The following is a 13,964-nucleotide window of genomic DNA, read 5'->3' as shown; positions in this document are numbered from 1 at the left end:
TGGCATGCCAGCCATGGGTGTGAGGCATCTCGACCTTCTTCCTCCTGTCCTGACATGCCGAGTCACCCCTGACTGCTCTCCTTTGCCAGCCTTGAGCATCTGAAACCTGACTTCTGTATCCAGCCTCCACTGGCACTGATGGGCAGTGAGTTTGGATCGCTGACTTTATTCCAAGCCCTTGCTGGGTGTTCCAAGCCCTCTGCCCTATACATTACAAAAATTTCTTTATTGAAGTAGAGTTGATTTATAATATTGTATTAGTTTCAGGTGTATGGCAAAGTGATTCATATATATATATATTTTTTTTTCAGATCCTTTTCCACCATAGGTTATTACATGATAGGTGAAAATAGTTCCCTGTGCTATACAGCAGGTCCTTGTTTATTTTATGCACAGTCGCATGTTATCTGTTAATCCCCAATTCCCAATGTACCCCTCCCCTGCTCTCCCCTCCAATAACCATAAGACCGTTCTCTGTGAGTCTGTTTCTGGTTTTGTAATTAAGTTCATTTGTATCATTTTTTTAAGATTCCACAGATAAGCAACATGACACGGCATCTGTCCTGTGCTTTTCTTGACTCCACTTTTTGTATGCGTGGTGGCTGAGAGCCGGGGCTCCAGCTTCAAGCTCTGGTCACCCCCCTGAACCCCGTGTGGCCGTCACACACCCCACCTCTGCAGGCTGCGCGCTGCCAGCTCCGGAAGGGAGCCATGACGGGACTGGCCTCCCCGTCCTCTGTGGGCCGGCAGGAGCGCTCGGCCGGCACCTGAGCGTTGGAAGCCCGGGAGGTATTTGCTGCTCCGCCAGCCTGATAGCCCAGTTATTATTATTATAATTTTTTTATGTAGACCAGTTTGTAAAGTCTTTATTGAATTTGTTTCGGTTTTATGTTTTGGTTTTTTGGCCACGAGGCCTGTGGGATCCCAGCTCCCTGACCACGGTTTGAACCCACACTCCCTGTGCTGGAAGCTGAAGTCTTAACCCCCGGACCGCTGGGGAGGCCCCGAGCCTGGTTACTTTAAGTCCCCGTGCTCCATCTCCCCTGCTCTCAGGGGCCTGAGCACCCTTGTTTGCGTGGCTGTCTTTGATTTGGCCTCAGTGCCCTGAGCCCCGGAGCTCAGCTGCAGCCCCTGTGTGTGGACCCCCTGGTCTCCTCATCGGTGAGGACCAGCCTTGTCCTCCCTGTAGTCACCGAGGCGTGGCCCTGAAGCACTGCCACGTCCTTGGGGGGCGGCGTGGGGGGCCCCTGGGTGACCTGGAGCAGCGTCAGGTTGCAGTGCAGGCTCCCGTGTCCACCAAGCCCACACACCCTGTGGACTCCATTTCTTCCCCGTCATGGTTTCACCTGCCTCCTCTGTCCTCTTTAAACCACACCCTTCCCTTCTTTTTCCTGTCCTCTGCTGTCTGTGCCCTATTTTTGGATGATGGCCTTCTGGCCATCTCCCACTTTCTCAGCTGACAGACTCCCCCATTCGTCATGAGCCCTACTTTTGAAATATAAATCTCATTCTAGCTCAACCTAGATAGCTTATTAAAAAGCAGGGACATTACTTCCCCAACAAAGGTCCATCTAGTCAAAGCCATGGTTTTCCCAGTAGTCGTGTACGGATGTGAGGGTTGGACCATAAAGAAAGCTGAGCACCAAAGAATTGATGCTTTTGAACTGTGGTGTTGGAGAAGACTCTTGAGAGTCCCTTGGACTGCAAGGAGATCCAACCAGTCCATTCTGAAGGAAATCGGTCCTGGTTGTTCATTGGAAGGACTGAAGCTGAAACTCTAATTCTTTGGCCACCTGATGCAAAGAACTGACTCATTTGAAAAGACCCTGATACTGGGAAGGATTGAAGGCAGGAGGAGAAGGGGACGACAGAGGGTGCAATGGATGGATGGCATCACTGACCCAATGGACATGAGTTTGAGTAAGCTCTGGGAGTTGGTGATGGACAGGGAGGCCTGGTGTGCTGCAGTCCATGGGGTCATAAAGAGTCGGACACAACTGAGCGACTGAACTGAACTGAGCTCTGCCAGCCATGTCGCATTCATATCTTGGGCTGTATTTCTTTGCATCCTTGTTACAAGTCCTAAGAACATGTTGCCAATTGCCCCCATTGACGCCCAGCTACCAGTTCCCCTCAGCCATAGTGTCCCGTGGGCCCTGTTGGCCCTCGGGGGCAGTCCTCACGCTGACATCCCCACCACATCCTCATTCTAGAAGCTGCTCCTCTGATAAGAACGTGTCTGGTGCTTCCTTCAGGACCAGACTGTCCCCACATCGCTGTTCCCTGGTTCTGTATTATTTCTGGATGAGAGTCTTTCCCTACCTTCCAGAACAGAACTGATGTCTTCACATCTTCACTTCAAAGCTTTGGACTTGCGTCCCCTCTTGCTGTTTTCCACGAACACCCCCTCATCTGTCCGCCCACAGTCACCTTAGTGACGGGGTTGGGGGTAATTTGTCAGCAGGGGCTGTGACACACACATTGAAGGGGGGGCTTTATAGATGGCAGGCCCGGCGTGCCCCCCGCAGACCCTGTCCAGCAGCTGAGTAAACGCTGCATAGCCACACCTACTGCTCCGAGCTTGGAAAAGATGACAATAGTGTTGCCTTCCAGCTCTGAGCCGTGTAAACAGGAAAAACTGTTTCCCCTCTGAGAAGTCTGACTTTTCACTGAGATGTTTCGCTGGCCTCCAGACCATTGGATGGACTAGAGATACATTTTATTCCTTTGTTGTGGGTTGTCTTTCATCATGATCTCAAAAGGCGGGAAGGCCCTTGTGGAAAACTCGGGGTCCACTAGCTTCTCTCTTGACCATGACGTGTCTGTGAACTCATGTCTGAGTCGCAGTTTCCTCAGCTATAAAATGGGGATAATGATACTCTGCCTACTTTGCAGGATGGCCCAAGCCAAGCAGATGCAGGCACTTTGTAACAGATTTAAATGTATGCTGTTTGTATTATGATGCTCATTTTAAGTTTAGTACTGAATTTAGTTATGTTGCTATCCTGTAAGCTCTCCACGCAGAACGTTTCCAGCCCCAGGGGGTCTGCGTCTTTCCAGGGAGGGCAGAAACCTCCCCCTCCCTGTCATAGGGATTCCAGGCCACTCTCTGCCCCTGACCCCGGGGTGTCAACTCACCCCGAGGTGACTGTCCCTCACGCTGCCTTGTCACAACATATGGGTCCCTCACCCTGTCTGTCCATGATCCCTTGGGTTATGTTAGCTGGAAACTGTAAAAAAAAAACAAAAAAAAAACACAAACAAACAAAAAAAACAAAAAAACCCTGTGTATGTAAATATAAGAGCAGCCCTGTGGAATCCACTGGAAGGAATGGGCTCGGTGAGTTTGCCTCACAGGAGCCCAGGCGGCTCACGGCGGGGCCGACACTGACTCCAGTCTGTGGTCCACACAAGCGAGGACTCAGCTGTTAATGCAGGCTGTGTGCAAAGGTGTTGATTAAAAAAAAAGTATTGATGCTCAGAAATAGCATACGAATCCTGGTTTCCCCTTCCACAGAAAGTAAAAACGTGAGGGTTGTTGGGCCCTCATTAAAAAAAAACAAATCAAAACTTAGTAAATGCTCATCTTTACTAATCCTGATTTTAGTATTTTTTTCATCCTTTTCTTCACGCCACCCCCCCCATTTTCTTTTTAGAGTTCATTAGCCATAAAGTGAACAATCACAGGCCCGTTTACTTATTTTTTCTTAAATCTAAACGCCTCTGGCACGAGCAGTTGTGAGGGTCCCGCAGACATGTCTGTGCCGCGCCCCAGTGCCTGCGCACTCGCCCGGATGGCGCTGGGTGCCTGTCCTGTGTGATGGGTGGGCGCGGACTGCTGTCCTGCCTGCATTCTGACGCCGGGTGGGACTGCGGGCTGAGCCGGGGCCCTGTGCCCTCACCAGCTGTCTCCTCTCTTTTCCAGAGACTCAGACCTGTTTCTGCTGGGCACGCGTGCTGTGTGGGCCTCGGAGGCGGGCTGGCTAGAGTTTGACATCACGGCCACCAGCAACCTGTGGGTCCTGACCCCGCAGCACAACATGGGGCTGCAGCTGAGCGTGGTTACGCGTGACGGTGAGTTCAGGGACTCGAGCCTTCACCTCCTTGGTGGCAGGTGTGGGCAGCCGTGGTCCCCAGGTGGGCCCCCCCGTTTCCCGACCTCCCAGAGCCCCGGTGGACAAGCAGAGACCTGCCCCAGGGCCTCTTGGCAAGGACTCGGGGACAGTTAAGATGGTTTGGGAGCCTCAGAGAGGGGTAGGAGCGGGGTGCTGAGTTAAAGAGGAAGGCCGGGGCAAGGTCTAGGTGCTGACGTTGAGTAGGTTTGTGGAGGCCCTTCCAGCATCTCTTCCTGCAGTGTCAGAGCTTGGCAGGTCCCAGTCCCCTCGGGCTGGACACAGTCAGCCCGTGAAGTCACCTTTCTGGGTGGGAGACATGAGATCGGGAAGATGGGCGTGAACAGAAGATAGCAGCAGAAGCAGGGGAACTGGGGGTCCTGCCACCCCTTGCCCTGCCTTCTGGGACCTTGGCAGGAAGAGGGGGGAAGGCTCAGGGTGCCCCATGTCTCCCCGAACGCGGGCTCCTCCTCTCTGAGGGTACCTGGGAGGCTTGGGTGTCTGGCTGCAGGTGGACGCCAGGCTTCAGTACCACATCCCAGAGGTGTGCTTTGGTATTTGCCTTGCAGGGCTCAGCATCAGCCCCGGGGCGGCAGGCCTGGTGGGCAGGGACGGCCCCTACGACAAGCAGCCCTTCATGGTGGCCTTCTTCAAGGCCAGTGAGGTCCATGTGCGCAGTGCCCGGTCGGCCCCCGGGCGGCGCCGGCAGCAGGCCCGGAACCGCTCCACCCCGGCCCAGGACGTGTCGCGGGCCTCCAGCGCCTCAGGTGGGTTGGGGACGCCGTCTTCGCTGTGGGCCCCGGGGCGTCCGTGAGGACACAGGACCTGCCGAGGCTTGCAGACGCTGCGCAGCTTCTGCAGGCCCACATGCAGCTGTAGGTGCCCTGGATTATCTGGACGGTGCCTAGGCCATCAGAGGGGAGCCCTTGTGACCCCAAGATCGTCTGCAGGTTGAGACAGCCTCAGTGTCTGTTCCAGAAAAGCATCCTTCTGTCTGATCAGATTTCTCCCAGCTCTTCTTCATTCCCATAAAGATCCAGGGAATGACTGCATTTTCTCCAAATTGCATTATGCCCGGGAAGTGGTGACGAACAGACTTCATGCATTTGTAGAGGGCGGGCTCTTGTTGGTCAGTGCTCGTGGCTGGGAGTGATAGCAAGTCAGTTCCGGCACCCCTCTCTGATGAGTTTCATTGGTTTTCATTCAACTGGGAAGTTTGGGGTTCTGCCTTGAGATGTGGTGAGACCCACGGGCTCAGCGGATAGTAGGAATGCCTTTTCCTGTGTCCCTTTGTTGGTGGCATTCTCAGAAGCCTGGCTTGACGTGTGGTGCTGAGGAAGGCAACCTCAGCTTCAGGACGAGAGCGCCTCTTCTGCAGTAGCTTCAGCAAACAGCTGGTCTGGGGTCGGTGCTCAGCCCTGGAGCTAGAGGGTGGGGTGCGGGCCCCCCCTGACCCTCCCCGCCTGCCCTGAACAGGCAGGTTCAAAGGGCAAGAGAGAGGAAACAGCCCTCTCTGCAGACAGACTCCCTCCCATGCAGAGCCTCAGCAGGAGACACAGAAGTCCAGTCTTCAGAACAGGAGGCAGGGTGTGCAGGCGCTGATACGCAGCACAGAGCTGGTCAGTGTTGAATTCAAAGCAAGGTGCATCTTGCTCTAAAGTGGGTGCTTGCAGGTTCTAGGCTTCCTTTCCCTTTAGCCCAGAAATCAGGCACAAAGTTGAGGGTTCACTTTGGGATTTGTAGTCAGAGATCTTGCTTTCCTCATAAGTGCTCTGTAACTTTGTGTGTGTGCTTGTGCTAAGTCACATCCGACTCTCTTCAACCCTATGGACTGTAGCCCGCCAGGCTCCTCTGTCCATGGGATTCTCCAGGCAAGAATACTGGAGTGCATTGCCATGCCTCACTCCAGGGGAATCTTCCTGACCCAGGGACTGAACCTGCATCTCTCTTGTTTCCTGCATTGGCAGGCGGGTTCTTTAACATTGACACCACCTGGGAAGCCCTACTTTGTGACTCAGGACGAACCTAATCCAGCTCGGCTTTGGTTTACCCAGTGGTTAAGTGGGCATGGTTGATTCTCAGTGGCTTTGCTGGGATTGAATGAGAAGCATCGCTCTGGCTCAAAGATGAGGTGCCTCCAGCCATAGGAAGTTCTTAGCAGGTATGTCAGACTCCTTGGAAGGGATGTAAAATACGTCAGGAAGATGCATTAACTCTTCCAGGTGACTTTAAAACAGTGTCATCTTCTGCGGCTGGAAAGAGTTTGTGGAACTTTCCAAAGCACCCAGTTTTCCTGTGGGAAGCAGTGTCTTCACTCTGGGTTCTGATTCAGCCATTTCTGTTACCAGTAACTGGGATGTGGAACCAGAAGATGCACCACCCAGCGTGACGTGACATTTTGCCGCTTGTCCTCTTGGTGTTTCTTGGAAGCGTCGCCCAGCATGGGTGTTCCTGTGTTTACCACTAGAAACAGTCAGGGCTAGGGTTTAAAGAAAAAGAAGTGATGACTTTCCTGTATGCGCTTTGGAGGAAGCCTTCTGAACAGCAATCATCCCAGGCTTCTCCTCGGGGCATAGCGATGCAGCCCACCAATGGTGGCCGTTCATTAATGAGCTGCGGTCAGTTTGGTGCTGGGACCTCAGACGTGAAGGCAGCTCTTGGGATGCTAATTGCTTTTTTTTTAATGAAAATTTCACTTGATTTATTCCACCTCCCCTCCCCCGCCAGTACACACATAAAATTTCTAATTGAGAAAACATGTCATCTCTGATTTGGGTTTCCAAATTCTGATTTGGGCATCACTGAATTATTCTCTTCCAAGTCCCTTTCAGCATTTTGTTTCCAGTTTGATGAGTTTAAATTAAATATGAGTATTAAAGGTGGACTGATTTGTAAGAAGAGGCAAGTATATCTGCTTTTTCTGGGTCTTCCCACCCACCACCTCCCAACCCTGTACTCTGGAATGGGCTTTGTTCTTTTCAGGGGTAAGAAGGCAGAGTTCCTAACAAACACCTCTGCCCTCACAAAAGGGGGTTTAAACCCCTTACTCTGGAGGGCCCTCCCCTACCCACACTATCTTCAGAGACCCTCTCAAGATGGTCCAATTAATGATCTGGGTTAGACCCACTGAAGTATTGCTTTACTTTAAAAAAAAAAAAAAAGTGTTATTTATTTTTTGGCTGAGTCAGGTCTTAGTTGCAGTATGCAGATCTTCGTTGTGGTTCACAGGCTTAGTTGTTCATCCAGGGATCAAACCTGTGTCCCCTACATTGCAAAGATGGTTCTTAGCCACTGGACCGCCAAGGAAGTCCCCTGCTTTGTCTCTTTGGTTCTTTCCTCCTTACTTATTCTTGCCGTCAATGGGGACGGATGTGCAGAGGCGCTCGCTCTTGGAGAAAGGATTTCCAGAAAGATAACGATCTGCTGCCCAGGGGCACAGACCAGCTGGTTCATTTTCTTTCTGGGCTGTTGTGGGGCCAAATGCTTCTGGGTCTTCACTCACTTTGTAGATGCTGCTGAGACCGGCAGCTGTAGTCACGTGTGACTGTGTGAGTCCAGGCAGGACTTCTCCTTGTGAGTCTTTCCGGAGGTTGAAGGAAGAGAGTGTTGGCCCCTGCTGCCCCCGTCTTCCATGGTGTGCTCCTAGGGAATTAACATTTCTCTGCTCAAACAACCAGCAGCAGTAGCCCACCAGACACCGTCCTGCCACTGGGCAGAGGCGTGAGCATCAGTCCTCCAGCTGAAACGTGGCAGGGAAATATGAGTCTGTGTTTGAAACTGAGCTGCCAGTGCTGGAGACGGCAGGACCAGTCCTCAATGAGGGAAGGGCCGAGCGCCCGTCTGCCCCTCCCTGTCCTCCCCCACATCTGCTCTCACATCTCTCCTTGGCCTTCTAGTGGACTTTCCAAACACATGCACCAAAACAGTGGGTTTGGACCCAAGTCTCCCTGGATGGGTTTCACTCACCCTCTGTTTGTACTTCTCCAGTGGGCTTGCCTATCATCTGGACCGTATAATTCATCGTTCTGACACGTTTTACTAGTCCTGGTGCAAGCCCGCTGGGGATTCTAGTGACTCAGCCACTGATCCTGTGGTACCCACCCTGTCCACGGTTCCCAGAGCTCTCATTAGATGGTCTTGCTGCTGCCCACCTTCTTTCACAGTATCTTTCTCTCCGGTTCCATGATTTTATCTCCAGGGGGACTGACACCTGACCAACCCATTACAAGAGTTGTGAACAAATAGCTTTAAGGGATGGTTCTGTGTGGCGATTCTAGATTCTGTTCTAGCTCATTTTTCAAGATCTTTCCTACACATTTTTGGGGCAGGAGTAGTTAATGCAATTTCAGTTCAGCTGGTGAGTCTGAGGTTTTCTGCATGTCTACCAGCTGGCTGCCAACGCCACGAGTGAGACTTGCTCTGTGTTTTGGCAGATGGTTTTAAAACATTTTCTGCCACTTGGAACAATTATGTCAAATTGGATTAGCTAACTTTGGGTCCCCTTCATCCTTCATGTTCATGGTGCCATCACTCAGCCCTGCTGACTGTCATGAACCAGTAACTTCCCAAGACCCTCTCTCTCTTCAAAATGAGTTCCTCATTGATTCAGATGCTACCTGTGGGCATCTCTTTAATTCTCCTTCTGTCATTTTCCAGCCCACCCAAACATTTATCTTTAGGGATCCTGGGAGAAAAGGTGGCTCTGTAAGTAATCTGCTGACCTTCTGGTTGCTAGTTCATACCGTCTAACTCTTGAACTTCCCAATTGGGACCATTCAGTATGCTTCCAGCTTAAGAAAAGTACATAGAACTCATCACTTGCAAAGCAGCGATGCGGGTACTTTATTATAACTATCACATCTTTTGCTGTAGATTTCATGGAATTTCAGCCTGCAGACTAGGGGCTCTCCTCCTCACAGATCAGTGTTTGCTCGGCCTTTCAGTTCTTGGCAGGTTGTCCCCTCTGGTTCCTCGTTTGTGTCCATGGATGGACGTGCCAGAGGTGCATGGGCTCACCCACTACAGACACGTGATGCTTGGGCAGAATGGACGTGGGTCAGGGCTGTGATGTAGCTGTTTATGGTTCTTCAAAGGCATTGAGCTACCCTGGTGGCTCAGACAGTAAAGAACCTGCCTGCCAGTGCGGGAGACATGGGTTCGATCTCTGGGTTGGGAAGATTCCCGTGGACTAGGGCATGGCAACCCACTCCAGCATTCTTGCCTGGAAAATTCCATGGCCAGAGGAGCCTGGCGGGCTACAGTCCACGGGGGGTACAAAGAGATGGACACAGCTAAGCAACTAACCTTTTAAAAGGCATTGGGGATTTTGTCATTTTGACCTTAAATTCAAATTTTAGGGCCAGTAGCTTGGCTCCCAGATGTCTCGGTCAAGAGGTAGAGGCTTGTCCAGAGTTTTTTAAATGAAATCAGAACTTAATTCTCCACAGCTGTGGAGGACAAGTGTGGCATGAGTGATTGGAAAGTTGAATTGTTCCAAACTCCATATTCATAATACTTGACTCCCTTTTGCCATTAAGCCCCTTTAGGGTAAGAGTTGCCAAGGAGTGAAGCTGACTAGAACTTGACCTTCTCCTCCATCCCTAGGGTTCACCCCTTATGAATGTGCTATTGGCCAGTAGGCTGAATAATAAGAGGCATAAACAGCTGCTGCCAGACACTCAAATAATCCATCAAGTACTGCCATCTCCCAGGAGAGCACTGGGATCCAGGTCCTCCTAGCTAGGGACTGGGGACAGAGGGATGTGGAGCAGGGAGTCTCAGGGCTCAACCTTTAAAGGATGTCTCTGTCGTCAAGATCCTTCCTCCCTATTCTCTTATTCATCAAGACAAAGGCTGAGAAGAGATCAGAGCCCCGATTAAATGGAGCCGTGTGAGACCTTGAAATCCTGCAGCCACAAACGAGTGGGATGGGCCTTCACCGTTGCCTCTTGTGCTAACCATCCCACTGTAAAGAAAATTGAGACGCTGAAAATCAAGCTGCCCTCTCCCTGCCCGCCCCCCCTCCCCAAACACTTTTATGAGATTATCGACACCAGAAATCCTGCGGCGTCACGGCACAGGAGCTGGGCTTTCCCTGGCAGGCCTTGGAAGCCTCGTGGATCATGGGGTACATGGGAGCCAGAGCCACCTCTGGGAGAAGCTGGCAGATCCAGCGGAGGTGGGACAGAAGCGGTCAGACTGGTGCAGACGGAGGTGCCGGGGGAACAGCTGCTCTTTGTCCCTGACCTTGTCATTCCAGGCTGGAAGGGAGATGAGAGCAGGGAATTGTTGCCTCTAAAAAACAAGTTTCCTCTGGGAGGACTAGCCTGAGCTAAGAGAAACTGGGCTGTGTGGACAGCATGCTCTGTGCGCCTGCTGTTCTAGTGTTTTCCTGGCAGAGCCTGGGGCCTGCAGCTGGCGGGGCCTGGGGTGGGGGAGGGGCAGGGCCAGCCGCCACAGCCCCGGGCGGGGGGGCGGCAGAAGCCCTGGCCCCTCCCCCGGGCCCTAGTTTCGTGGGCCGCCCTGCCTCTGTCTCTTCCCTCCCGTGTTTCTTCTCTCTCTTCCTCTTGGGGCTGGAAAGGCAGCAGGCCTGCTGCTGGACCCCTTCTCGTCCAGGCCCACCCCCACCAGCCCCACTCCCCTGAGCATCTGCCAGCCTTTGGCCCCGGGAAAGAAAGAGCCAGGATGGCGGGGGGGGGGGGGGGGGGGGGGGGGGGGGGGGGGGTGGGATTGTGGGTCAGCCAGAACGGAGTGTCGGCCGGGAGCCCTCGCCCACGTCATCTCGGTTCCAGCTGGCAGGATGAGAAACTTCCCTGCTTGTACCCTGACACCAGCCAGGGGTCCTCCGGTCTGGTTCCATCCTGACCTCCCTGCCTGGGGTGGGCACAGGTGCCATGAGGTCAGGGGCTCTGCCTCCTTCTGATGCCCCCTGCTGGTCTGTCTACTGAGGGGATTCAGGGCTTCCGGCAGCGGCCCCTCCCCAGTCTGATGATACTCTGGAGCAACTCCTGGGCCTTGGGGGAGCGCTGCACTCAGGATTCCAGTTGGATTATAAGGGATGCAGGGGAGAAACAGCCCCTTGCTCCCCCTCTGAGAAGAGCGGCTGGGGATGAGGGGCTCCCCCACCCCAACCCCCCCGCAGGGATAGGCTCCCCCGAGCCCTGTGTCCAGAGCCATCACATGGGGCTCAGGACTTGACCTCCATCTCCAACCCCCCTTCCCCGGAGGTCAGGCTGGCCTGAGCTCTTTCTGGGGAGCAGACCCCATCCTGGACTCTCTGGGGACCCAGGAGGAGCTGGAGTGATCACACAGGAAGTTCCACAGTTTGGGTCACTCTTCACGCGTCCTCACGCTCATTCCACAACTGCTGTCTCCCCTTCTGCCTCGTAACTGTCCCTTCTCTGACCTCCCAGGGGGGTTTCTCTCTAGCACCCCCCGTGCACGGCGTCCAGATTCTGTTTTGTGCTGGAGTGAGCTGGGCACGTCATGCATCACCCCTGCCACTCCCCGAGTCGCTGGAGGGCAGAAGCCTCGTCTGACGGGGCCCCTTGTTTCTCGGGGAGGGCATGTCACACAGAAGCGGCTCCGTCAGCCCTTGATGAGCGGGGGTCGGGTGAGAAACCAGACTAGCGGGGCCTGACTCCAGAGAGGTGTGCACGCTTCTGCTGACGTGCCGGGCGCTGCTCTCCTGGGGCGGCTTAGTGCGGGCTGGGGGACACTGACCCAGTCACAGGACTGGAAAGCAGGGTCCACCCCCCCCCCACGGCTGGCCTCCTGGCCAGGCCTGGCTCTAGGGTGCCCCCTTCAGAAGGCCCTTCCTGACCCCCAAGCCGTCCTCACAGGCTCTAGGCAGCTTCAGGACAGTCCCTGTTAGAACCGGAACCTGCCGGTGTGTTTGTCTTGAACGTGAATCATGTCCTGAGTTAGGGCTCTGGGGACTCTTGGTCCAGTAGGGGATCACAACACGCCCCTGTTGCTAAAAGGGGTCCCTCGAGTCAGCGCAGGCGTGTCAAGACGGGAGCCGGTGTGCTTGACCCCGGGGTAGAGGGGAGACAGCGTGTCAGACGCCCGAGCAGCTGGCAGCCTGCGGAGCTCCGGGTGCCCCAGGCTGCGGCCAGCGGGGGCTCCCCTGTGGCCAAGGGCCCGGGTGAGGCTGTGAAGGAAGGAATGAGGGAGTTACCGGGCGCGCCTTCTGATCCCCAGCAGACTACAACAGCAGCGAGCTGAAGACGGCCTGCAGGAAGCACGAGCTCTACGTGAGCTTCCAGGACCTGGGGTGGCAGGTGAGTGCTCCCAACCGTCTCGGGGTCTCCTCGCGTCCTGAAGGCGGCAGCGGTCATCAGCAGAGACCCTGCACTTCAGGGTCAGGAAGGTTCCTCCTGGGAAGGTACTTAGGAGCCTTTCAGATGCCCAGGTCTTGGAGGGGAGGGGCGACAGCCCACCCACGTGTGCTTGAAGCACCCCCCGCCCTCGCACCTCTCCAGGGGGCCCCAGGTGCACGGCCTCCAAGTCCCTGCAGATCCATAGCCAGCCCAGAGCGCTCCCCTCGTTCTCTCTCGGTCCCCAGGGCCTGCATTGCTTTGGCATTTCAACAATGTGCGCTGGGTTTCGAGAAAGGGCTGGGAAAACTGATCTGACAGTTATCAGCTCACCCGGACTGGAAGGGCACCCACCCGTATGCTGCCTCCTTCCTGAAGCCGCTGCTCAGGCAAATGCTAGGTGCCATGTGACTGGAGATGGTTCCCGTGTGCAGGTGGCATTATGGGGACAGGGGAACCCTGGACTCCAGGAGGCACCTCTGGTCCAGGTTCCTAGAGCTGACTACCTGCGGGCCTCCAGCAGGCCGGGGCGGGTGGGCCCAGCGGGGGGGAACCAGGGCTCCAGAGTCAGACTGAGCAGGTCTGCACCTTGCTCTGCCCCTCACGCATCCTTGACCCCATGTCTGTCTCCTTAGCTGCCCCACATGAGCAAGGCCTTCTCACAGGGTTCCTCAGTGCCCAGGGGCTGCGGGGCAAGTGTGCTGACCCCGTTTCCTTTTGCATTCGGTTAAGGACTGGATCATTGCTCCCAAGGGCTACGCTGCCAACTACTGTGACGGAGAATGTTCGTTCCCTCTCAACGCACACATGAACGCCACCAACCACGCCATCGTGCAGACCCTGGTGAGTGCTGGCCGGCTCCACGCCACGGGGGGCAGGGGGCGGTCAGCCAGGACCAGGGGCCGTCCCTAATGCTGCCCCCTCCTCCCGTCTCTGCAACAGGTTCACCTCATGAACCCCGAGTACGTCCCCAAACCGTGCTGCGCGCCCACGAAACTGAACGCCATCTCGGTGCTCTACTTCGACGACAACTCCAACGTCATCCTGAAGAAGTACAGGAACATGGTCGTACGAGCGTGTGGTTGCCACTGACTCGGGATGAGTGGCTGGGGACGCTGTGCACACCCTGCCTGGACTCCTGGATCACGTCTGCCTTAAGAAGCCCACAGGGGCCCCCGGGACGCGGGAGGAGACCCCGACGCAGACCTGAAGGGACCCTGTCCGCCCCTTGCTCACACCGTGAGCGTTGTGAGTAGCCATTGGGCTCTAGGAAGCGGCGCTTGAGCGTCTGGGGACTGCAGAAATGTAACTTGGAAGGGTTCCCCTCTGCACCCTCCCCAAACCCACCAAAATCAGTTACTGCTTTAGATCCAAGCTCCTTGTGGTTTTAGAGTAAATAGGGAAAATAATCTTGAAGTAAAAGTTGTCTTTTGCTCAAATATCAGCGGGTTCAGTAGTTTCTCAAAGGCAGAGTTTGCAGACCGCGGGAGGGCCGGATACAGCTGTTCCGACCTTGCGCTGGGAACCTGGGTCT

General features: G+C 54.6%; 1 protein-coding gene across 2 annotated transcripts in view; it reads left to right on the top strand.

Moving 5' to 3' along the window:
• The window catches only part of BMP6 (bone morphogenetic protein 6), a 145,959-nt gene extending 132,090 nt beyond the window's left edge, over nucleotides 1–13,869 (top strand). Inside the window, exons 3-7 of one of the 2 annotated variants that reach the window (XM_069563101.1) lie at nucleotides 3,926–4,074; nucleotides 4,682–4,879; nucleotides 12,318–12,394; nucleotides 13,163–13,273; nucleotides 13,373–13,869. In XM_069563101.1, coding sequence (XP_069419202.1) covers nucleotides 3,926–4,074; nucleotides 4,682–4,879; nucleotides 12,318–12,394; nucleotides 13,163–13,273; nucleotides 13,373–13,522 — 685 coding nt within the window. In that variant the 3' untranslated portion in view covers nucleotides 13,523–13,869. Of the gene's footprint in view, nucleotides 1–3,925; nucleotides 4,075–4,681; nucleotides 4,880–12,314; nucleotides 12,395–13,162; nucleotides 13,274–13,372 lie in introns of both variants that reach the window. The other variant, XM_069563100.1, reaches the window with a different exon arrangement.
• The last annotated feature ends 95 nt before the right edge of the window (nucleotides 13,870–13,964 follow it).

This window comes from Ovis canadensis, chromosome 20, assembly GCF_042477335.2.
Source record: "Ovis canadensis isolate MfBH-ARS-UI-01 breed Bighorn chromosome 20, ARS-UI_OviCan_v2, whole genome shotgun sequence".
NCBI classification, from domain to species: Eukaryota; Metazoa; Chordata; class Mammalia; order Artiodactyla; family Bovidae; genus Ovis; species Ovis canadensis.
Note: the sequence above shows the minus strand (reverse complement) of the source record. Positions and strands in the feature narration are given on the sequence as shown.